This window comes from Numenius arquata, chromosome 24, assembly GCF_964106895.1.
Source record: "Numenius arquata chromosome 24, bNumArq3.hap1.1, whole genome shotgun sequence".
NCBI lineage: Eukaryota > Metazoa > Chordata > Aves > Charadriiformes > Scolopacidae > Numenius > Numenius arquata.
Genome location: NC_133599.1, coordinates 5023910 through 5049613, shown reverse-complemented (window position 1 = coordinate 5049613; position 25704 = coordinate 5023910). Strand labels below are relative to the sequence as shown.

General features: G+C 50.0%; 1 protein-coding gene across 2 annotated transcripts; it reads right to left on the bottom strand.

Annotated features, from left to right (window-relative positions):
- Positions 1-3451: 3451 nt before the first annotated feature.
- Positions 3452-25704, bottom strand: BRPF3 (bromodomain and PHD finger containing 3). 2 transcript variants are annotated; one of them, XM_074163138.1, is made up of 12 exons: positions 24320-25704; positions 22414-22570; positions 20891-21022; positions 18733-18861; positions 18049-18361; positions 16737-17003; positions 16109-16576; positions 14514-14607; positions 12269-12366; positions 9164-9261; positions 7029-7183; positions 3452-4134 (listed from the first exon to the last, which is right to left on the bottom strand). In XM_074163138.1, the coding sequence occupies exons 1-12, from the start codon at positions 25702-25704 to the stop codon at positions 3951-3953; spliced, it is 3480 nt and encodes a 1159-aa protein (XP_074019239.1). In that variant the 3' UTR covers positions 3452-3950. The 2 variants fall into 2 exon arrangements, with proteins under 2 accessions (XP_074019239.1, XP_074019240.1); XM_074163139.1 differs by having other exon boundaries at positions 16109-16573.

Here is a 25704-nt window from a genome sequence, read left to right as displayed (position 1 = left end):
GGGTGCGGAAGCGGCAATTACGCTAATGAGACCCGTCCCACAAATAAACACACACGTGTGAGCACCCACCTGGGGGTGCCCAGGGCTGGGGACACACACACCCCCACACACACACCCTGAACCCCCCCGAGCCAGCGCTGCAGCAGCTGGAGGGGCACAGGCCACCTTGCCTTTCCGTCTCCCCCAGGAGGCTTTTTGAAGGTGCCGTCCACAAACGAGACCCTTCTCTGGGTCTGGGACACGACACGTTCTTGGCCATCCCTGCGCCCGGCAGCTCGACCCAAAAACCCACCAAAATTCAGGAAATTAGGAAACCCAACAAAGTTCCTCTCCCCTTGATCATCACCCCAAGAGGGGATAAAGAGCCGTGTGCTTACGGGGCCAGCACGACGAGCCGGGGGACCTTCTTCTTTTCATTGATTTTAGGGGTTGTGGGGGGTTTTTTGCGACTCTGAAAGGAAACGGGGAGAAAGGGCTGGGACGAGGCTGGGGGCTGCACCCGAAGCCCTCGACAACCCCAAGCAACTCCCACCGCCTCATCAAGGGGAAAGTAAATTTCTCTGCCAGGAGGTTTTGCTGCCACCACTGCAAATTAATTACTGGTTTCAGGCGAAGGTGACAGCCCCGGGGGGGGGGGGGGGGGGGGGGGATGCTCACACCAGCTCCGGAGGAACGGCGAATCCCAGCAGATCCCGGCGGATCCCAGCAGATGCTGCTGCCAGGGCTGGATGCAGGCAGGAAAAATCCCAGCTTTGCAAACTGGTACCGGAGAGCCCCAGCCTTCAAAGTAAAGGCAGAAGCATCTGAAAGGACAAACCTATTAGCGGGAAAACGGGAATTTCGTTACTCGGTTGGGATGAGGGTCAGAGACCACCACAGCGCAGCGGCCGGGGCGAGATTATCAAAAACTGGGGCTTTTCATGGATTTAGCTGATGATTGTGTGAGGACGGGCGGGCAGAGGCTGGGGAGGGAGGCGAGAGCCGGGATGTGACCCTGAAGCGGGTGACTGTGTCTGTCCCCTGCAGAATTTGGGCCACTCCGGCTGCCAAGGCGATGGGGAGGGGGAGATTGTCCCCCGGCTGCTGTGGGGTTTTGCATCACGGCGGTGGGTCTGTGCCCCTGGCCCTAGAAGGGCTTCGTGCTCGTGGTGGAGGGGAACGATACCAGAAGGCTCCAGCTAAATCTGGTGTCCGGGCAGGAAAAGGGCTCCTGATGGTGCACCATCACCTGCGGCAACGCCACCCTGTGCCGGGAGGGAAGAGAGACGACACCGGAGCCCTGCCGAGGTGAGAAAACGGGGACCTCGGCCGTGGGTCAGCTCCCCTCCATCTGCTGGAGGAGCCTGCCCGTGGCAGGAGCCCCCAGCCCACCATCAGCATCATTAGGGGGGATTCCAGTCCCAAATTCCCCAGTTCCCATCCCTTCGGGGCTCTCGGCCACCCCCAGCCAGGTGGGACCCCATCCTGCAGCACCCAAGGACCCAGGGAACAAACTCACCTCGGGAGATGCTCGAGGCAGCACAAGAAGACCCTGCGTGTCCCCTGCCTGTCCCTGTCCCAACCGCTTTACGCCCGCGTCCGGGACGACCGGGACCAATAAACACCATCCCGGTAGGAGATATCCTCAGGACAACACTGGCAAGGAAGGACTCTATTTCATTTTTTTTTTTTTTTTTTTTTTTTATACATTAGAACATTTATTTCTCAGAGAGAAAATATAGTCTCAGACAGTCAGATTATAGTAGGTAAAATTAGCTTTTTTTTTTTTTCTTCTTTCTTTCTTCTCTTTACAAGCATAGATTTTCTTATTACCTCTCTTATATCATCTGATATAAACAATTCTAGAAAGCAAATAAACTCACTTTCTACAATAAATAGAGCGATCTGTGCTTTACAGCAGACTGACAGTAACGTTTAGGTCCCGTAGCAACAGCAGGATATCGGCCAATTCCAATTCTAAAATGTCATTTAAAAAAACAACAAAAAAAAAAACGAAACAAAACCCAAACAAATCAAAAAACCAAACAAAACCAAACCGAACCCTCCCTCCCCCCCCCCAAAATCCCAAGATCTTAAAACATATACACAGGTCACAAGTCCACAGCTGAGCTACCACCTGGAAAAGTGTATGTTCCTTGAAATAAATTACACCGTGTGCATATAAAAGACCCAGCAACACAACTGAGGACTTCCAAGAATGGTGACAAATAGGTCTAAATAATTTAGAACAATATTTTACAACTATATACACACCATCCTTCCCTCCCCACACTCCAGAGGCATCCTCATTATTTTTTACAAAATCCTATGCCCCATCTCTCTTTATGTTACAGGAATCTCTTCCTTAAAGCGTGGTTCCACGTCCCAATGTATAAGAAGTGGTATTTTAAAAAAGTCGACCAAGTAGAAATGGCAGTGATTACTCCCCACTAGTCATTACTATTAATTATTATTATTATTATTATTATTTATTATTATTATTTTGACCCCACATTCTCTTCAGTATGAAAAAGTTTAAAATAATAAAAAAATATCGAGTTAAAAAGCGAAATGATGATATTCAATCTACAATCTTTGCTCCGCACCTTTGGTTCGTAAAATGGGAAAGCGAAAAAGGGAGACGCAACAGAAGAGATCCCAGAAATCGGAAAGTCCTTGGCTTAAATAGAAAAGGTTTCGTCATCAAGTTTCCCAAACAGCAGTTGTCCCCGTTTGGTTTTTTTTTTTTCTCTTTTTTTTTTTGCAAACCCAAAAAAAATCCAGGGATTGTCTGCAGAGCTTGGATTTACTGGGATTTTCATGGATGACGCCACCAGGGAAAGGATCCAGGAAAAGGAGAAAAGGCATAAATGGTCGTGTGCTCTCGTTAGCGCTTGGTTTCAACCCAAACCGAGCCAGAGGGAAAGGGGCAGAGAGACAGGGGAAAAAAAACCCAACCAAAACCAACAAAAAAGGGAAGAAAGGAAAAGGAGCCTGACACCAAATGTGCATAAAGCAACACAAAAGATGCATCTCCCTCCAACCCTGATCGACCTCGGCGCCTGCAGAGCTGCTCCGGCTCCTCGGACACCTCCAAAATGAGTTTTGCTTCTTAAAAAAAAAAAGGAAGTTATCTTTGCTGAGGCTCAGTACTATATAAACCACGATCTGAAACGTTACCGGAACAAGCACGGCCACAGAAATGGGAATTGAAATGTGAAACTACCAAATTAATTTCCAGGATGTACCCACCGCCCCCCCCCCCCTCACACACACACACACGGAATCAGGGAATTTGCTTTTTGTATTTAAAGCTCTGTGCGTCTGCGCGTGTCAGCGTGTGCGGCGGAGGGGCCGGGCACCAAACTACCACAAGCTTTTCTAAAAGCAAGGAGAGGAATCCAACAGGAAAAACAAGGACGGACGTAGGCAGGAAAACCCTACCGCAAACTCCCAGCTACGATTCGTTTTTCAATGTGATGGGAGAATTAAAGTCATTTAATCAAAAAAAAAAAAAACCACAAACCAACCGAGAAAAGGCCAATGATGGTCAGGGTGAATTTGGCACGAGAAAGTCCAGTTGGGATTTCCACAAAGGATCCTGGATTGGTTACAGCAGTGACAGGTTCCCGGGAATCACTCGGGGCTGGCTGATGACTTAAAAAACCCCCGGGGGCGAGGGAGGGTGCGTGGGGTCTGGAGACCCCAGCGCCGCCGCCGCTCACCTTGGCTCCCCTCGCTCCTGGCCCCTGTAGACTCTTACACGTCACCTCCTGCCAGCTCTTCGGCGAGACACATTCAGAAAGAAGCTGGACAGGGCTTTTGTTTTGTTTTGGTTTGGTTTTTTTTGGCACGTTTCAGGGTCCTTGGAGGAGCGGTGATGGCGTCCCTCTGCCCGGCGCACGAGGACGGTCCCTCTGCCGGGGCGCAGGGTCTGGAAGAAAAAAAGGAGGACGGGCCACCCCGACCCCTCACAGGTAACTGGATGTGACGAAGGGATGGTCTCCCCGCACGCGGCTCATGTGAATCATGGCTCGGTCGTAGGCCACCTGCACGGATTTGCGGATGCTGGTTTTTCGACCTTCCAGCATCTTTAACTTGTCCACGGTGTCGTCCACGCCGAGGGGATAGACTTTGTCACGCGGAAGCCACTGCCTGCAGCACAAAAGGGAGCACAAAACCCGTCACCGAGGGCATCGGGAGGGGAACCAGGGAATGAAGAGCAAATACCTGGAGGCCTCTTGCCCTCGCAACGCTCCTCTGCGGGAGGCTGACTGCCCCCATGTCCCTGGCTCTTACAACACCTGCAACAGGCCGAGGAGTTTGTCCCAAGAGTTTCCAAGACACGGCCAAGTACTCCAGCTCCTCCAGCATTCCCCACATCCCTCAGCAGCCATTAGTCACTGGTTGTCACCTCCTCCCCGGAGCAGCTACGTTCATGTCATCTATTTGTTCATAATTAACACCCCACAACGACGCTACAAATGTTTAAATGTTTTTTCACTGAAAAAAAATTCAGTGAAAATGCCTGCATTTGACATGGAACCACCTGTGGCCAAAATGCCTTCCTGCACCAGCACAGATTTCTCTCTCCTTGGAGTCCTCACTCAAGGCTTTCAACGCTCCTCAGAGCTCCAGCCGAAACCTGTGTTCCACAACTGTGCAACTCCCGCGTTCCACAGAGCAGCAAATACAGGGAATTCCATGGTGGAAAGTAAGGTTTTCATAGAATCACAGAATGGTTCAGGTGTGAAGGGACCTTAAAGCCCACCCAGTGCCACCCCCTGCCCTGGGCAGGGACACCTCCCACCACACCAGGTTGCTCCAAGCCCCCTCCAACCTGGCCTTGAACCCCTCCAGGGATGGGGCAGCCACAGCTTCTCTGGGCAACCTGGGCCAGGCTCTCACCACCCTCACAGTATTTTCTCCCCAAGTCTTGTTCCAAGAGGCTGTAAACATCAGGGTTTGGGTGACTACAACTGAGTATCATCCCGAATCAGGCAGCTTCCAGTAGACATGTCCCACGCCCAAACTGATGCCAACCAACTGATGACTTAAATTACAAGTGCCTTTTCTATAGCAAGTTTTTATCGTGCAGTCATTAGCCCAGCTCCGAAACACGCTAGCCATCTTTCCTAACGAAGCCCAGCCCCGAGGAGTTAAATCTCGGCCACTGCAAGCCCTTGGGCAACCCAGGGCAGTTCAGCTGATCTTCACCACGAAGACAAGGGGCCACCATCACTCTTCGAGAGCCTTCTGCAACACCAGTGAAGTCAGCGGAGTTGGGCTCCGGCACTAAGAGGGGTTTTCAGGACTTTCCTGAGGCGCCTCAGCTTCCCACAAACTGCAAACAAGGACCTAAGTGGCCACTTAGAAGCATAAACATCTCCCAGAGCTCGTCTTCAACAAGAGCAGGGCAGAGCTGAGGAAATGCTGATTTTTATTGGGAAGGCGGTTTCAGTTACAAGTTTGGATTTAGGTTTTCCAAACCCGATGACTCCAGCAACCGGCAGCGTGGCGCTGCCATTGATTTTTCAGCTACAAATCATTAGTGCCTCTTTGAAGAACATGTCCTGCATCAAGGGGTTCTCGGAATCGGGGACAGCAAAACAGTGCAGTGTACTAATAAAAAAACCTCGGGAGCGTGTCCCTTGGCACCTCTTTTCCCCAGAGGACACAAAACCACTCATCAAGTGATGCCGATGTGATCCCCTTTCTCCGCTTCCCAAGAAGGTGGCACGTGCTTTTCCTTTGCCCGCGTTGTCTCCATCTCTTTGAACTGCATAAAACACTGCAGCAGCCCCAAAATGTAGGGGGAACGTTCTCCCTTGCTGCTTTTCCCCGCTGGCTGTTCCCTCCGGCCGTGACACAGCCTCTGGGCAACGCTCACCTCCTTCCTCCAGCCCCTGGCCTTTCCCTGCTCCTTTACGGGAGATGCTCTCTCTGGCAGGGCTGCCTGGCTGCAGCCTCTCCCAAACCCCTTCCAGGGATGCCAGCAAAGAGCATCCCTGGGAAAATAAGCAGGAGAAGGGCTCTCAAAGTACCACGAGGCTTCTTTTTAAACCCCTGGCATCTTTTTTTACAGATGCAGCAACAGAAGGAAAGGCAAGCCCATTCTCTCCTCCATTCCCACGGGCACCCCAAGGCCCAGCATCCTCTTGTCTGTGGAATAAACTCTCCGGATCCTCGATCCCTGTGATCCCAGCTCCACACAGGGATTGCCTCCGGCGTGACAATTCGTTTGCTTGGTTCGTGTTCCCACGTGGCATTTGCTGCTTAAATAATCCAGCGGGTTCAGCGTGCGGCTGTCTGCCTCTGGGACTCACCTCTTCCAGCGTAATGCTCCAATTTTATAAGTTTCCCATTGTTTCATACGTGGATTTTAAAGCCTTATTGCTCATTTTTAAGGCACTTCACTGGTTTGTGGCTTATTATATCTGGGTGGGTTATTGTTACCGTGTGAGCACGGTCAACCACCGATGCTAAAATCAGCAGATTCAGTCTGTCCGAGACAGAACGGTAAAAGGCCTTTGAGATATTTCACTTGCCCTGAACCAGGTCTTACACCCACATTTTTCCACCTTAGAGCAAATATCTTGATTTGAAAACTGCAGGTATTCGGCACCTCTAAAAAATCAGGCAAGTCTAAATACGGAACAAACCCAGCATTCTGAAAATGTTACCCTGGAGATTTTTGGCAAATCCTCTGCGCAGCAGTGGAACTGGCTGCTCGGTCTGCTGCTGTTTTCAACTCAAATGCTCTTAACTGGCTGCAGATTTTGACTACTAAATTGGTATCTTTGTGGTGATGTGACCTCTGGGTGAAGGATGTTGGGCTGCTGGCTGTGGAGTTGGAGCACTCAGATGTCCTGGGCCAGGGAAAAGCAGGCTGGCGCCCTCATTTAGGCTCTTCCCGACTGCTGCATATTTAAATTCTCCAATTTACATGTAACATCATCACCGTAATCCCTGTGGGCTCCCGTATACCGAAGAGCACGTTAAATCTCCCCTCTTCGCTCACAGATCCCCGTCTGCCTCCACACACTCACCAGGTTCTCTTGTTGTCAAAGAAAAGGACGAGGAAGAGCTTTTCTCCTGCCTCTCTCTGCCTCTGCTCCCCCAGCTTCAACACGTCCAGGGGGGGCACGGGGATGGGGACCCCGTTGTGAAGCAAACCCTCGCGCGGCATCTTGGGGTCGATTATCTGGTGACACAGGGAAAGGATAATTAAGCACAAAACCCTTCAAGTACTGCAGAGAATGCTTTTTTTTTTTTTTTTTTCCCTGTTCTTTCAGTCTATCCAAGCTGGACAATTAGGATGGGGAATCAAAATTGCTTGCTCTGTCTCAATGGCAGTTTTTAAATAATTCTCCTGTCCTTGAGGAAGGGAAGTCAGTCCAAAGGCCAAGCATCCGATCTTAAAAAAGAGAAAAGACATAAATACGTGGCTCTGTGTGGATGCGCAGATGTATTTACACTAATTGGTAATTTAGCACAAACTCAGTATTTTTGTGTTCAGCAAAGGATTTCCTTCCCTCAGTCCTAACTTGTAGGATAAATGTAACACCGTTGCTGTTCTCAGCAGGTCTAATGCGATTTCACAACAGCTCTGGCGCGACGCAGTTGATTTCAGCGGCATCGCTCAGATTTATGCTGCTGTTAGATCAGAAATCAGGATCAGGCCCACGTTGGGAGAATCGACCAGCATTTCCAGGGTGGGGAGCACAGACTGTAGTTATTTTGGAGAGAAGTAACAACAGACGCATCGATTCTCCCCGTACGGAGCAGAAATGTCAGTGTCCAACATCTGTGCTGCGTGATCACGGGAGAAGGGAACAGCACAGGGTGGATGTAACACTCGGTCTAAGTCCTCTTTGCCTCCTGATCCTCACTCCTGAGGGCTTGAAAAAGCAGTTTGGCTTTGACATTTGCCAGCTGGAGGAATTTATTAAGACACTTTACTACGGTAACAGACTGCTATTTAAAAAATGCCTTTTTTGGGGGACAATCTCACCATTTAAAGCCACGCTAAAGCACAATTTAACTTCGGCTGCAGCCACACGAAGATCTAAAAATGCTTTGGCTGGCCACCATGGCTAGCAGATCTCTGCTCTGGGCTAAGAGCATCGCTGAGGGTCACTCTTTTAAGCAGAATCTGCTCTTTTTGATGGCATCAGGAACACGCTCGGCCGTGGCTGGGCACACACGCCGTGTCAGCTCACGGCTGGTGTCACAGCTCTGCCGCTTGGATGGAGAGAGCCAGGTAATTTCCGCGGTGACTACACTTGTTTCACCCCCTGCGATTCCTCAGCAGCCACAAGCGCCGTCTCTCGCAGCGATCCCAACCCTAAAAGTAATATTTAAGGGGATGGCTGCAGCCGTGCAGAAATTACACGGGGCAGAGACGGCAGGAAGAGCCACGTCTCAAGGAATATATTTAAAAGCAGCAGAAATAACACCATACAGCCAGCCTATCTCATGTTCTAACTTCTATTCTTACTTCAGCCATCTTTTTTGACAACTTAACTTAAAAGCCCACAGTGGTACTGGCACTTCCCAGCAACCGCTGCCACGTCTTGCTTTGGAACTGAGTGCGGTGCTCACTGAAGCCGGGTTTATGGATGTCACATTAATAGTCAAATATCCAAAGTTGGATAAATATTAAGGAACTATCATTCGAAGGACCAGGTGCAAACACGTGCATATATTCTCACATTTAAATCAAACATATGGTTAGTGCAATAAATATATTGTATATATACATCACAAGGCCAGTTGGGCACCTACATATGGAGCTGTACTCACTATATAGGAAAATGCACGGGCAGTTAGACACCAGTGGAACCCGGTGCCTGCTTTATAAAATTTAGGTCTTCTCATGCCAACAGTCCTGATTTATTTTCCCCACACCCCCAGAGTGAACAGGAGAGGAGAGGGAAGACCTCCTCCTACCCCTGGCACCAACAGAACGATGCTTTATGAATCCTCCGCAACGCTCTGAAACAATGAGCACAGGGAAAATTAACTGTGCAAAGGGGGGAAAAAAAGAAAAAAAAAAAAAAAAAAAGACATATTGGATGATTTGGGGAAGTTTCCTTTTCTGTCTGGTTGTGCTGCACACCAGCACCGTGCTCTGGGCTACCTGTGCAGTGGGGACAGACCCCGAGAGGACGGGGGTACTCACCAAGGCAGGGTAGGAGGGGTAACCACGGCACTTGGCCCACACGAGCTCCAGGGGCTCCAGCTCAGCCTGGCTCTCCAGGGACATCAGAAGAGTCCTGCCTAAGGGACAGAAGAGACACGGCTTAGTCCTGGCAAGGGGGTTATGGTAACACAAGAAACCACACCGTCATTAACCCAGGCACAACGGTCTGCGTTGTCTCAGCTAAAAAGGATGAACTACTGTTGTACTTAACACATACTGCCAATATTTTGTTCATTTTTTTAACCTATTTACATCCTCAGCCAGCAGAAAGCTGGAATTTCACCTTGTTTTTTACAGCAAACCTATTGTCCAGCTATTCATCACACAAGAACATACATTTAATCATTCCTGTGTGCACACATGCGTAATTCCAGGCCATTTCATCAAGATCTAGAGCAAAACACAAAGCCACGGTACCTCTCCAGCAGTGGTTAGACACACACTTCATCTACAGTAAATTTTTGCTAAAATTTAACTTGCAATGAGATCTAGCCTGGCCACAGTGAATGTCCAGCCTTCTTTATGCTCTGTCACTACAGTCATGTTCTCATATATTCTCATACACCAAAATAAAGCTACAATCTCCTAAATCATGGGTCTAAGTCTACGCATGCAGCTTCAGATGAACTCTTTAATATGGAAATATTCATCAAGTTCCGTTTTGGGGTGAATAGCTGCTCTGTCACCGAAACCAAATGGGTGTACAAGAGATGAATTTGGCCCATCAGGCTCCACCAAGCCAAGTCCATCCTCAATGGAACTGCTGAAGCTGTATCTAAGATTAATTTGGACCACTGTTCAGAATGCTCCTTCTCGTTCTTCCTAAATACAAATATCTAGACTATTCTAGGCTATTCAGGGCTACAAAGATGATGAGGGGCCTGGAGCATCTCTCTGATGAGGAAAGGCTGAGGGACTTGGGTCTTTTTAGTCTGGAGAAGAGAAGGCTGAGGGGGGATCTGATCAAGGCCTATAAATACTTAAAGGGTGGGGGTCAGGAGGATGGGGCCAGTCTTTTTTCAGTGGTGCCCAGGGACAGGACAAGAGGAAATGGGCACAAACTTGAACATAAGAAGTTCCACCTAAACATGAGGAGGAACTTCTTCACTTTGAGGGTGGCAGAGCCCTGGAAGAGGCTGCCCAGAGAGGTGGTGGAGTCTCTGTCTCTGGAGACATTCAAAACCCGCCTGGACACGTTCCTGTGGGACCTGCTCTGGGTGGACCTGCTCTGGCAGGGGGTTGGAGGAGATGATCTCCAGAGGTCCCTTCCAACCCCATATCATTCTATCATTCTGTGATTCTGTGATTCTGATGCCATATGCTTTGGGGCTATTTGATCTCTGCAGGAAATGCCTGGGTCTACTTGGCAGAAGTCTATCAGCCATCAATTTCTTCAAACTTAAGTCAGAAGTACTGCAAAAGATCCCTTCAAGACAGGAATAACTAATCCTAATAACTAATAATAATAACTAATAATAATAACTAATGGAATAACTAATTCCAGGGGCTCCTGCCCCTGGAAAAGGAGTAATCTTCATTAATGTGAATTTTACAGCAAGTAGTGGTTGCTCTGGGGGGGGAAAATGCCCAAACACTGGCTTTACCACAAGTCAGGCTCAATCTAGAAAATGCTGAGTACGCCCCAAACGAGTGCCCTGCCGAGACGGATCTGATGTGCTTTCTCCACTATTGCATCCTAGACGTATCCTTCCATTAATGAAACGATGTTCAAAGCCACCGAATTGTCCCACTGATTCCAACTCTCCCGCTCCCAGCCCTCCTCTGTGAGCTCATCCCCGAAGCAGATCACTGCGGGGTCAGGGATAATAACGGTTTCCAGGGAGCCAGGAGCGTACGGGAGCTGCGTGGAAAGGCACAGGCATTCCAGGGACTCCAAGCTGAATCCTGATTTCTGCATAAACCTGCAGTAACTCTATCACTGACACACCGTAAGACAAGAATCTGGTCGTGTGAAGATGGGTGTAGTGCCTTGGGTAGAATTAGGAGGAGCGTTATTTGATTTTACTGAAGTACAGCTCAGTGACAAAGACTTCGTTACAAAGACCTTGGAAGCAACAACAGCCAGACAAGAGGGACCAGCTGTGAAGACATCTCTGGAGAGACCCTTCTTATCATTATGATTCACTGCTTGTATTGCAGCGTCAGAGAGAGAACTAGTCCCAAATCAGGAGAACCATAGAGTCATAGAATTGTCTGGGTTGGAAGGGACTTTTAAGATCATCGAGTCCAACCATCAACTCTAACTGTGATACAACCATCACTAAACCATGTCTCTAAGCACTATGTCAACCCACCTTTTAAATACCTCCAGGGATGGTGCCTCAACCCCTTCCCTGGGCAGCCCATTCCAACGTGCAATAACCCCTTCCATGTAAAATTTTTTCCTAATCTCCAATCTGAACCTCCTCTGGTGCAACTTGAGGCCGTTTGCCCTTGTCCCATCGCCTGTTCCTTGGGAGAAGAGACCGACCCCCCCTGGCTACACCCTCCTTTCAGGGAGTTGTAGAGAGCGAGAAGGTCTCCCCTCAGCCTCCTTTTCTCCAGGCTGAACACCCCCAGCTCCCTCAGCCTCTCTGCATAAAACTTATTCTCCAGACCCCTCACCAGCTCCGTTGCCCTTCTCTGGACCCGCTCCAGCCCCTCAATGTCTTTTTTGTGGTGAAGGGCCCAAAACTGGACACAGCCCTCGAGGTGGGGCCTCACCAGTGCCCAGTCCAGGGGGACGATCATGTCCCAAGTCCTACTCACCACACGGTTCCTGACACAGGCCAGGATGGCAGGGACATTACACACACCAGACCTACAGAGAGCACCCATCTGAGGGGAACGCAGGGCACAGGCAAGCAGCAAAGTCAGAAAAACCTTTTATGCAATAACCTAAATTTGTAACAAAGCAGGTAATAACACACGGGCAGGTCAGCAGCCTGGAGAGTTCATGCGGGACTGGTTCCTAGCGTGGATTGAGACCCGCTCCCCCTGGTTCCCATGGATGTCAGCCCTGCGGTGTGGTGGGAGCGGAGCAGAGGGTTCCCCAACACGGGGCTGAGGCGCAGCCGTGCTCACCTGAGCCGCTGTAATCGGAGTCTCCGTTCACACCTTCCAGGAAGGGCACTCGGGAAAGAGCCGGCTTCCCTCGACTTCGCTTGGGAGGCATCAAACCACTGTTAGAAAAATATGGAAATGCGGATATTAGGAGAAAACAGGTTACCCTTGGAAACAAAGCCAAGTAACTGCAGTCCTCAGCTTGGTTTAAAATACAAAATTACTGTACCGGTGCACCCTCGACATGAAAAGAACACTGAATTCTTGAGCAAAACATCAATACGTCCCTTCTGGACCTTCTGGACTGGACATCACCCCAGTTTTGCCATGAGCAATGAGAGGCCTAATGGAAACCAAGCGATGAGGAAGAAACCCAGCAAAGCCTTCATGCTGGAGAGCACGTAAGCAATTGGACTCTATCAGCCCCTGTCCTGAACATCAGAAAATGGACCCTCTCCACCTCAAGCAATCATATTTTTTCACTTACTCTTTTTATGTATTTATTTACAATTTTCTAATCACCAGCCCACTCTGAATGATTTTGGTGCTCAAAAAGAGTGGAGAAAAAAGCTGTAAACAGAGGTCTTCCTAAATAGAATCAATTGTACAAGTTATCCATAAGACATCAGCTTGGTTTTAATTCCTTGTTTTGTGGGTGTCACATAGCTCTAATGTAATTTTTGCTCTGTGAATCGCTTGCAATTATTGTAATAAGCACTTGCATCGCACTTTTCATCTTCAAAGTACTATACAAACATCACCTAACAAGTCCCCATGCTCCCCTGTGAATTCAGATTTGTCCCCCTCCCTTAGAGCTGGCAAAACGGAGGCAAATACCGTGGGGCCATGAGGCCAAGACGTGGTTTGACAGGGAGTTTCTAGCTCTTGGTCCTGTTCCAAGAGCATCCTCACCCCAGGAAGGGCTTCTGCATGACTCAAGGCAATGACTGAGCTGAAGATGGGGGCTCACAGCCCAGAGGAGAGGGGAGAGATGAAGAAGTGGGTGGGTGTCCCACCTCAGAGAAGAGCCGGAGATTCCCCTAAAGGGGCTCAGCATGTTCTAAGGGAAATAATTTACTGGGGCACCACGTGCTTCCCAGAAGCTACCTGGGGAGGTGGGATCACTCTGACGCAGGGAAAAGCCCTCACACCAAAATATGCTCCTCCAAACCCAGGGTCTTACCCTTTGTCATGGGCACAAAGGCCTTCGCGAGCAGATTTATAATGGAAACATCAATCAAACCTTAGCTACAACTGCAAAATTATACACCTCTTTTGACAGCTAACATTTAGGATCACTCTGCATGGCAGAGAGAAGTTTTTATTTAAAAAACTGCTCCTGGGATTCAACCCTGCTGCGGAATAATTTGCTATTAGTTCTCAATTGTAGCCCCGGTCCCAAGAATGGGTGTGTGCAGGGAGCTTTACGATTTTAAATGCCCAACTGACATCGGGGGTTCTTACAGGACTTTCCGAGCACACGCATCGGGAGGAAGCATAAAAAGCCTGAACGTATTTCTCTAGTGATGGGTCGTCAAAGACAAGCAGAGGGCAACGACATGTTCAAGGCACTGAAAATATTACTAAGAATATCAGCTAAGAAAGTCTTGTTTCTGCCTGTCCTGGACAATCTTAGCCATCGAGGTCAAATGTTCTCAGCCTGGCCCTCACACGACCGGGATTCTCACATAACACAGGTTTTACCGTGGAGGGAAAGGGCTGTGGAATGACTTGAGCCAGTGACAGGAGGCCTGGATGGGTAGATAAGACCAGAAAATGAATATGGTAGCCATGAACGCCTACTGCATCTCACCAAACGATGACACCTTCGCTTTTAGTCTGCTCAGTCCTGTCTGAAGTGCCCAGTTCTGCTTTTAAACCCCCGAGAGGAAGAAAGCAGCAATTCAGCGGGTGGTAGAAGTTCAGACTCACCCGCAGGGCTGGGCTTGACATCTGAGTTCAAGGTTTTTCTAGCTTTGGCTCTCAAGAATTGCAAGAAGGTGTGCAATGGCAGAGAGGATGTGTATGTGCTGAGAAACAGAAGTGTAACAGACACCCATTTGCTTGAAAAAAAAAAAAATCAAGCTCTGCTTTTGGGACCCATAGCTTAAGAGAACAGGATGGAATCTGAGAAGCTTTTTGTCTTTAGGGTCAACACACAAAATAAGTAATAGTTTGGGCTGGTTTTGACAAAGAAGATGAATGATAAGACCAGGCAGATTAATCCAGACATAGGAGGTGTTCTGGGGAACGGTTTTGCGCTTACCTGCAGGCTTCAAACCCCAGTCCACCGCCCAGGCCAGAGCTGCACTCGGAGTCAGAGCCGCTTTCCGGGTGCTTCGCGAAGCCGTTCGTCACTGCTGGTGAGGAAAAAAATGGGAATCAGCCCAAAAGAGCAGCAGCAACACACAGAGATGCCACCAAGGCTCAGGTAGGGTCACTGTCCCGTGACTCACAGCCCTACAGATGCTGAGGGAAATCCTGTGCAGAGTTCCCCAGACTTAACTGCAACCCAAAGGTGACTAATAAAAGGTATTTCTACCCCGACACATGAAAAATTAGGTTGTTTCTTAAGAAGCAAGTGCTGGAGAAGTGCCCAGGGATGGTACAGGAGAGCTCCACACAGTGTCTTGCTCACTGGACAAGGCCAGGGTCCAGGAAATGAACCACTTGCTCATCTTGGAAAAGACATGGAGGTTTCATGCTGGCTGCCACGGACCTCTCCCTGCCTCACCCTGGGCCCGGCTGCCGGTCTGGCCCCTGCCCCCGGGAACAGGCACATAAAACCACAGCTTATTCGGTTACAGGTTCCTTGCTGAGAAAAAACTGCTCTAGGAAAACCTTGTTGCTTCAATCACTGGAACTGAGGTTTTCCAGTGGACAGAGCAGACACCGGGGAAGCAAATTCCCCCTGGTTAGAAGGTGGCTCCCCACCACCTTCCTCTCCAGCCGGTGCAAATGTCGCTGTAGCCAGAAGTGGAATATTTCACTTCTTTGCCCCAGATGCTGACAGTGCTGGAAATCTTCCCTTCCCTGCCAGATTTACAGCTCTGCACTCCGGAGGGATGCCTACACAGAGAGCTGGGATCACCTCCGAGCTTAGACAACATCCACGTCCAGAGACAGGCAGGGGGGGACAGTAAATGACCCCTGAGAGCATCCCCAAGCCCAGAGCAGGCAGGAGAAGGCAGAGGAGAAAGCCATGGAGATGCTGGGAGGGCTGGAGCCCCTCTGCTGTGAGGACAGGCTGAGGGAGTTGGGGGGGTTCAGCCTGGAGAAGAGAAGGCTCCGGGGAGACCTTGGAGCCCCTTCCAGTCCCTAAAGGGGCTCCAGGAAAGCTGGGGAGGGACTCTGGATCAGGGAGGGGAGCCATAGGAGGAGGGGGAAGGGTTTGACACTGAAAGAGGGGAGATGGAGATGAGATCTCAGGAGGAAATTCTTTGCTGTGAGGGTGGTGAGAGCCTGGCCCAGGTTGCCCAGAGAAGCTGGGGCTGCCCCATCCCTGGAGGGGTTCAAGGCCAGGTTGGAGGGGGCTTGGAGCAACGTGGTCTGGTGGGAGGTGTCCCTGCCCAGGGCAGGGGGTTGGAACTCCATGATCTTTAAGGTCGCTTCCAACCCAAACCATTCTCTGATTCTATCACTCATTAAGGACAAGTCTTGTCTGCCCTATTTTAGAAATTTGTAGAAGAGATGAAGCATTCACCAGGCACCTCTGGCTACAGCGATTGTCTCCCCCGCGCATAAAGTGAGTTTCAGGTGAGCAGTTCAGATGCAGATGTCTCGGTCCCAGGATTCCCACTCCCTCGGCCCCATCTTACAGTTTCTAAGGGTACAGAAGGAAGAGGAACCCCAAGGAATTACCTCTCTGTCCCGCCTGCCTGGGCGACTTCTCTCCATCGCTCTCACTGCAGGTCCTGCCCTGCGGCCGCTTCCGAGCTGGTCGTTCCCCATGGTCCTCCCCATTCTCCAGGGAGCAGTCCAGCCCTCTTTGCAGCTTCACCCCATTCTTAGCTTTTTTAAAAAGGACAGATGTCCGTCGGCCCACACCACTGAATGGGGGACTGGAAGGGGTGTCTGTGGGTGGCAAGGCCAGTCCGTTGAGGCCATTGTCGCTGAGCAGGCGCTGGAAGGCCTGGCTCTCCCGCTGCAGAGCCTTCTTCTCGAAGATCTCCCGGTCTGACATCACCTTCTTCTGCAGCTGATTCAAGGATTTGCTTTCACTGATGGGTTTGAGCGTTGGAGGGTCCTGCAGAGAGTCCAGCTCTGAGAGGGAGGGTGCAGGTCCTGTGGGCTCCAGGGTCGGAGGGTGTGGGGGCTTGGCATCGTCTGCTAAAGGAATGAAGAATCTGCTTGAACATTTTAGTTATTCCCAAAACCACCAACAGCCATTCCGGTGTTTCACCAGACACACCAACAGGAGTAAAAGCAGGTATTGGGTGTTGACATGCACTGGGCGAGCTGAAGCTAAAATCCTGCTGCAACCACTCACCTTTATCCCCTTCCTCGTCCCCTTCCCTGGATGATTTATCCAGCCCCTCTTCCTGCGGCACAGACTCCCCGTTGGGCATGGTCTTGTTCTGCTGCTGGGCCAGTTTCTGCCGAACGGAGTTGATCTCCCGCCTCAGGAGCCGGATGCGTCGCGTGCGGGCGCCGCTGGAGCGCATGGTGCTCACCATGTCCAGCTTCTCCAGCAGCTCCTTCAGCTGGGCCTCCAAGGAGAGGTGAGCCCGGTTCTCCGGGAGGAGGATGTTATCCACTGCATCAAAAGAGAGCGTAGCAGTTAAGGGGAGGAGCAAGGCTTCTTGAAGAAGCATTTGGGATTGTTGCCATCCCTAGTTCCCATTGCTGCTATTCATGAACCAACTGCTTTAGTTCAGGGATTTAGGAATCGTTAACCTTGGAGCTCAGACCTCCTCTGGGTGAAGAGCAGCTGATTGGACTTGCACTACCCTCCAGTTCCCATTACTGTCCCAGAGGCAACAGTGACAGGACACGTGCCTGCACCCACACAAGACACCTCACACCCCAGGCCCTTGGCAGAAACCTATTTCATTGCCAGATTAAATGACAAAACCAGACCACGAATGGAACTGGCCAAAACATAACGTGGTTGCCATTCCTCTGGCTCTGCTGAAGGGCTGGCATCCACCGGAGCAGGGCAGACAGCCGAGGGCTCTGCTACCACACACCAAAACAAATTTCATTTCATCGGCATCCAAGAGGGCTGCGACGTTTAGGAAACGGAGCGCAGGCTGTGAGCTCTGCGTGCTGGATGGCAGCAGTGTTCTGTACGAAGTTTAGCCAAGTTATTCCACCAATGCTTTGGAGCTGCACCTCAAGACAGCTATGGGAATGGACGTGTCGTGAATGGAAAGTCTCAGTGAGGAGGACTGCTCTGATTCTAGTACCTTAACCCCACATCACCCCCTCCATCTAACCCAGTTGCTCTATACCTTGCCAATTTACAATGAAATGTATGAGCTTTCCTCAGAGCAAAAAAATTCTTTAAAATACCGAGTTTGTACTACAGCCACGGCACAAATCTAACAGCATGGGCAGTCAGACATGCACTGGGAGAGCTGGAGCTAAGCTTCACCGAGCTCTGAGCGCTCAGCTCACCTGAAATCCTGCTCTTTGATGCCATGAAGGAGTTAAGATATATGTTTAGGTAAATAAATGGATAGGAAAATTCTAGTGTGTTGAACGATGGCTGTGATTCTCATGCAGGCTGAGTGACATGCTCAGAACAAAGGACACAACAGTTATGATCTGCCTGGAAATCAAAGGTTACTAAAACTCACCATCCTCCCAAGAAAAGCGGTAAAAGTCCTCGGTTTTGGGTGACTCGGGCAGGTGAATCCCCACATCAGTGTCAAAGCCAATGTTTTCAGCCTGCCGCCGTGCATGACGCAATATCGCTCCTCCGAGGTCTCTGAGCCGGACAGCTGCTCGGTGGAAAATCGTGTCTTTAGCATTATACCTCATGCAGTTGGTAACTATAAGGTTAAAGTCTTCCTCAAACTCATCCAATGTTCGGTACAGGTGGGACTCCAGCTTCCGCCTCATGGTGGAAAAATCCATTGGGTTGGAAATGAATTCCAGGTAATCTGGAACCTAAACATATAAAACCTGTACAATTACAAAAACCATTTACTAGCCAACTAGAGCGCATCCATCATAAGCACTCTTAATGCCCTTTCCACCAGCAAGGGACAGTGCCAGCAGCTCATTTCTGTGTCACCCAGGCAAGGCAGACACATCCTGGCTCTGCAAAACATTACTTGGCTGAGACGTGCTGAAGCTTCCAGAAAACAATACCCTTTTTCGGCCTGGAAGGACCCCCACATCGTGAGTCCTCTTTAAGATATTCTTTAGTCCACCATCAGCTCGGGACAAGGTGGATTGTGCTTCTGCCAGCACGTGAGCTTCTGCCCAGCAATACTTCGTCGACCACCCGTTAAGACACCTCTAGGAAAGAGACTTGCCTCGTTCAGGTTAACAGGCTCTGCGAAGATCTGGGCAGCGTCCTTCTCCTGCAGCAGGTCCAGCGTTGTGCGCAGAAGGACGTTGAAAGGGGTGAGCTGTAGCTCCATAGCAGCCTGCTGAACCTTGACCTGGGACCGGGAAAACAGCCGTGAGCACAGTTAGTGAGGACAGAGTACGTGAGTGGTGTCTCCCTCTGGTTTCTCCTGAATCATCACCCTGGCTTTACCCAGCAATGGAAACCTCAGGTCATCACGCCACCGGTCAGGTAGAGTCACCGCTGTAGAATTCCTGGCGAACACCCCGTCCCCTCCATGTGCAGGAGGCGCATGAACACCCAGCACTTTGCAGAGTTCAACTGCACAGTCCAACCCTTTTGTATGGGGAACTCCTGTTTATCCCATCTCACAAAGCCAAAACAAGAGAAAACCCCATAAAATTAAAAGATAACACAACTAAAAAGGAAAACAGGAAGACGCTTTTCATGCCTGGTGAATTACCCTGTAGAACTCCCTGCCTCCAGATATCATTATGCCAATTAGCACCATTACACAAAAGTTAAAAGTATGTAGGCGTTTACATGAGCAACAGCATCCATAATTAGACTACAGAGCATAAACAAAGTTTAAGATATAAGCTCTCACACTTCAAGGCAGAAGCCAAACAACCGTGGTTAGATGTTCGCAAATTCCTAACACAGTTTCTTACATCCTTTGTGAAGTCTCTAATACTGGCTGATTTCAAGCAAACAAGTCGTAGCACCGGTTTGATCTCTTACACTGAAACTCTATTCAAAGGAGGCTGGAACAGGATAGAAGTATTTCTTTCTCCTTTAACGCTTTAATTTCTTTGATCTTATAATCCCTCATTATGTCATGAAATCAACCACGTCGGTAGCGAAGGCAAGCGAGTCTGTTTACATCCAGCAAACTGTATTTGATGTGCTCAGCAACAAGACAGCATCAATAAGAGAACGAAGGAAGACGGATGTAAAGACCACGCTCTTTCCCCCCAAAACAGGAAAGACTGAGGGCTCTGGAGCATCCTTCAGCCAAAAGCTGGGCTGGGACAGAGCTCTGAGATACCCTTATCCTTTTATAAAGCACACCGTAGTTTCAACAAGCTTTTATGGATTTAGCCAACTGTAATATGGACATAGTAAGATATGAAAAGCAAACAGAAACAAAGCCCAAGAGTGATTCTTTTTTTACTTTTTTTTTTTTTTTTTTTGATCCTCCTACCTAAAATATGTGCACACAGCAAGCAGGGCTGAGCCACCGCTTTAAATCAGGGACAACGTAGCAAATGAACCAGTGCCGGCATCAAAAAGACTCCAGAAAAGCTGTGGGTAGTTTCTGGCCACAAAAAAAATAGCTTGCAGAGGTGCAGTGATCCCAGAGGATGCTGCTTTCCCTCTGCCGGGCTCCCTGCAGACAGGAGGAGCACCCAGGGGCAGGGAGAGCACCCAGGCAGTGCCCAAGGCCAGGGGTGCAGGCTCCCCCTACGCAGGGAGACTCTTTCACGAAGCTGTTGTGGAAAATACTCGTGGCAGAGAGCACCGTTGTGGCTGCAGCATCCAAGCAGGTACGGCAAGGAAAGACCCTCGACAGGCAAAGCTGGCAAGTGTGGGAAATAACCGGTGCAGCCTTGGAGAATTGCACACAGATCAAAGAGGTAATTAGTAAACGGCCTCCATCTCAAAAGACTGCTTCTTCTCAAAAATGTACTTCAGAGGACAAAACACAGGAATTTTTAACTTTAAAAATGAAGGGCAGAATTGTGATTTAGACCTCTCTCTGGAATAGGTCTTACCAAACTCCTGAAATAAACATTAAAGGAGATCCAACTTCTACTCTGCAAAACGCCCAGCCCATGCCCAGATAGAGAAGGGGTGCTGGAGGGCAGGAATAACCCCCCCGTTAGTTACACAAACGCACCTTCCCTGCGCTCTGCAGCCCAGCCCTGGTTCTGAGGGCAGAGGCTGAGCAGCACAAGCCTGTGACCGACACAGGGAGAGACGGCTACTCTGCACATCCAAAAGTCAAACTCTACGAAAAGGCTCAAGAAAAACCATTGTGTTCCTCCCCCGCCTCCTGCAGCGCCGGGTGCTCCCACGGGACCGGAGCTCAGGGCAGCAACTCGACAGCCAAAACTCCCTACCTGCTCCCGTTTGAGTTTTTCCCTCTTGCGGATCAGCTCGATGAGCAGCCGGGCCCTCTCCAAGTCATGCCGCAGTTTTTGCCAGTACTTCAGCTCTTCCTTCACTGCGCTGGTCTTCTCGTCCTGCTCCTTCTGTGAGAGAGAACAGTGGGGTGAGATGAAAAAATACAACTGGCTTGTGCGCTTCCCCCCTCTTTCTAGGCACCCCCCATGAATTGCTCTCATAGTCTTCCTCCTCTCTACTTGTCCCTTGTTCAGGACATCTTCTTCCTACAGCATTTAGGAACACAACATCAGCCTTTCTGGATTTTATGTTACCTCTGAAGTTAGGCCTAAATCATGCTGTAGCTACACTCCGTTAACACGCTTCACTCCATGCTCATTTCCACCCTCCTTTATATCCAAGTTCATTACAGAGGCTGGCAATTCCTTCTGTTGGCTGCCGTGCATTGAAGAGGTGGCCCAAAACTTTTAGAGTGTAAAGCCAAGGCGAGCAAAAGCATGGGGGAAAAGAGCTATTATTATCCTCTTCATAACCAATAAGAAATAGAGCCACAGAGAGAGATTCACCAAAACACAAAGGAACAGCCACGGCTGGGAGATGAGCTCACACCTTCCAAGACACAGCTGAGTGGTTTCACAACGCAAATCTTCCTCCCTCTCCTAAATCTGTAGCTTTTCAAACAGTTTTGAGGACATAGCTGAAGTACGTACACTTTCGCGTGATTGCTGAGAGAGGACAACTGCTTCACGAGATCTGGATGGTTTATATTTATAGGACATTTATTTTTAAGAAGTTACTTATGGTAAACTGCCAACTTAATACACCAAGGAAATGCTGCACTTCCCCAAGCTCCAGGCTGATGAGTGGGAAATATTTTCTTTATTAATCACTCGGAGCAGTCTTTATACAAACCAAAAACCTATAAATTCCTCCAGCTATGGTAAAATATACGCGCACAAGGTGCACGATGCCTCCTGCCAGGCTGTGTTAGAGGGTAGAGTCCGACTGCTTCGATACTTCAACTGCTTCTCGTGCCACAGAGCATGGAGTGACTCTGGACACCAGCTCAGAGGAGGAAGCAAAGGAGTCCAGAGCTGACGATTATGTCTAAACTTCCACATGAATGGCCATGGGAGAGTCGGAAATTGAAGCAGCAGGAAGAATGACCCAAACTGGAATTTGGCCAGGACTCTGGAGCTAACACCCATTTTCTCAAGGAGGGGATCTTTAATCACTTGCGAGGAACGTGGTTTTATGATTCATCTACGAGATCCATCTACGGGCCCATCACGCCCTTGCACAATCCCGGGTCTCCTGACTCAGGGGGAAAACTCTTACCTGCTGGTTCATCGGCACCAATTTCAGTGGCAGGATGGATATCCCACTGATAACTCAGCTGAAATCAGGTCACCCTCTGATCCTTCCACCCTCAATCCCCTTCCCAGCTGTGCATCAAGCACATTTCCCCTGGGATACGAGCTCTCCATCCTCCCAGGTGGGTTCAGCTGGGGAACAGTACCTGCTCGGCGTTCCTCTGGGACTGGAGGTGCGAGTGCAGGCGCCGGATGAGGGGCACCCCGTTCCTCGCCTGCCGCTTCAGCAGCCAGTAATTGTGGAGCCGCTGCATGAACTGGTTCTTCCTCTGGAGGGAGAGGCCGCTGCAGATTTTGTTCAGCCTGAAGGAAGCAAAAAGAGGTGTCGTGGAGCCAACTGCAAAGCAAATCGCAACTCTGCGGACGCTGGCGATACCAGGTTTCCCTGTGTTGTGTCAATGCAGGTTCTGAACTATGCTTGCAACTGGTACAACCTGGGATCTTCCCACCACGAAGACATATGTGCCTGTTTTATACAATATATCCCTATTTTCATAGAATCAGACAATGGTGCGGGTGTGAAGGGACCTTAAAGCCCACCCAGTGCCACCCCCTGCCCTGGGCAGGGACACCTCCCACCACACCAGGTTGCTCCAAGCCCCCTCCAACCTGGCCTTGAACCCCTCCAGGGATGGGGCAGCCACAGCTTCTCTGGGCAACCTGGGCCAGGCTCTCACCACCCTCACAGCAAAGAAGTTCTTCCCCACATCTCAGCTCAATCTCCTCTCTTTCAGTTTAAATCCATTACCCCACGTAATTTTAGAAGCAGCTTGGCTGGAGGTTCTCACCAAGCACTTGCCCCAGCACAAAGTACACAGTCACCGATTCAGTGCCCAGACTTAATTTCCAATCTACTTTCAGTGTCAAGAATTTTCCCGGGGGTCATTTAAGTTTGATGTTTTTAAGCTGAAGTCTGGCAAACTAACGTGATGGGAGTCCAAGAATAATATAGCACCTATTTTAACCTTTTCAAAGCATTTGTTAGATTATATGTGGTGCCTTATTAGCAGTTTTCCAAAGCTTATCTCTTAAAATACCAGCGACACATCACCACGCTTCCTCAGGCACCAAATGAAAATTCAGCACTACCTAGTTCTGCATGAGAGAGAGAGCTGGGAGGAAAAAATGCACAGCCACATTCAAAACTGTCTGCAACACTGACAAGTCTGATATGCTCTGTAATAAAAGGCGGAATTAAGAAACTATGAAATGAGATTTTTAAAAAAAATAAATAAATAGCAGGATGACCTCTATCTGCCTGCCAACGGAGAATCACAGTATCATAGAATCGTCTGGGTTGGAAGGGACTTTTAAGATCATCGAGTCCGACCATCAACCTAACCCTGATACAATCAAACCATCACTAAACCATGTCTCTAAGCACTATGTCAACCCATCTTTTAAATACCTCCAGGGATGGTGCCTCAACCCCTTCCCTGGGCAGCCCATTCCAATGTGCAATAACCTTTTCCACGTAAAATTTTTTCCTAATCTCCAATCTGAACCTCCCCTGGCACAACTTGAGGACGCTTCCTCTTGTCCCATCACCTGTTCCTTGGGAGAAGAGACCGACCCCCCCTGGCTACACCCTCCTTTCAGGGAGTTGTAGAGAATGAGAAGGTCTCCCCACAGCCTCCTTTTCTCCAGGCTGAACATCCCCAGCTCCCTCAGCGGCTCCACATATGACTTATTCTCCAGACCCCTCACCAGCTTCCTTGCCCTTCTCCGGACTTGTGATGTCTGAAGCATTTTAAACACACTTTCACGGCCATCTAGGTAAATTCGGATGCTGGACAGGTGTTTGCTGTTAGGGACCACCACAGATCCTGCACGACAGTTTGGGGCAACTGCTTGGCAAAGCAGGAAAAACCAGTGTGCCAGGGACACGCAGGTGGAAGAACACGGGTCAGGGATGATTCTGCAGAGCACGCTTTGAACACGGTTATCGCTGGGTCTTGACCACAGACAGCGCTTCCACCTTCAACGATGAGAGGGAAGGAGTCCTCAAAACAGACCCTGTCCCGTTCCTTCTCATCCGCTTGCAAGACTCACCTGTAAGAGGGGATTTGTGCGACTGTCACCATGGGCACAGACGAACGCCCGTTGGTCATGTCACCTGGCTCCTTTTTGATTTTCTGCTTCAATTTCACTTGGCTCTTTTTCAGAGACCCTTTGGGAGGGCCACAATTGGCTTCCTCCTCTCCCTCCTCCTTCACAGTGTCCTCCCGCCCCTCACCACTGGCAGCTGGAGCCCCTTTTTTCACCATCCCAGGTGGGGAATGACTCTCACAAAAGGCAGTCTTGCGCACGGTGAACGTCGTGCCATTGATGCTGGTTTCTCTCATGGGTTCGATCTTCATGAAGAGACCAGCTCGCTGGGCACAGGTGACGTGGAAGGCAGTGTAACAGTTCACCTTGTGGCACTGGATAGCAGCTCCCATGCCCTTCTGCTTGCAGATATAGCATGTGAGCTTCCACCGAGCCGGGGGGATGTCACTTATCCCTTCGATGGGCTCCAGGAACACAGTGTTTGCAAAGCAGACCTCTGGGATCCAGATGGCACAAACCACGTGAGCCCAGCGGCCATCGCTGGTCTGCTTGAAGGCTCCGCCTTTGTTGGGGCAAAGGACACAATCCACTGGGCGAGAAGGGGACTGCAAGCAGCAGCGGCAAAGCCACTGCCCCTCAGGGATATAGGGCACGCCGTAACACTCCTGGTGCACGGCCAGATTGCAGATATCACAGAAGAGGATGACGTTGCTGTTGTGACACTCATCGTCCATGCAGACGCAGCAGAAGGCGTCTTCATCGATGAGGGACTGCTGAGCCCCGTTGTTCCGGCTCTCCAGGTACGACTCCTTTTCCAACCGGTCCACCAGCAGCTCAAAAGTGTCAGCAGAAACTGTCCCGTAACCATCGTCCCTTCTCTTCTCGTTGACCATTTCCAGCCACGCCAGATCCTCCTCATCCATGTCATACTCCACCTCGACGTCCAGGTCCTCAGGAGGCTTTTCGATATACCTGTAGTAGGCGGCAGGGAGAGGTGGGGCATCGGGCTGGCTAAAGAAGTCCACCACGCGGAAATTGGGCTGGGGCAAGTGTAAAGACGTCCCCGGTGCATGTTTGGAGCAGGGCTCTTTCTTTTTGCCTTTGGAAGGTGTTTTCTTAGATTTGGAAGGGAAAAGGGGCTGCTCGCTGTTTTCCTTGTTGCTGTTGCACTCTGTGATGTCCTGGGCAGTCAGCTCGTCCTCTGTGATGATTTTTAAGGGATCGTAGATGCTGATGCGATGAAGCCGCCCATCGATGTCTACCTCCACGATCCGCTGGGCCTGAGCGTAGGTCAGAGTCTCCCGAGTCGGTGAGCACTTGAGACTGTAGGGCGAGGGAGAACGTCTCCCCTCCAAGTTCTGCCGGGACCTCCTCCGAGGCTTCCTCAT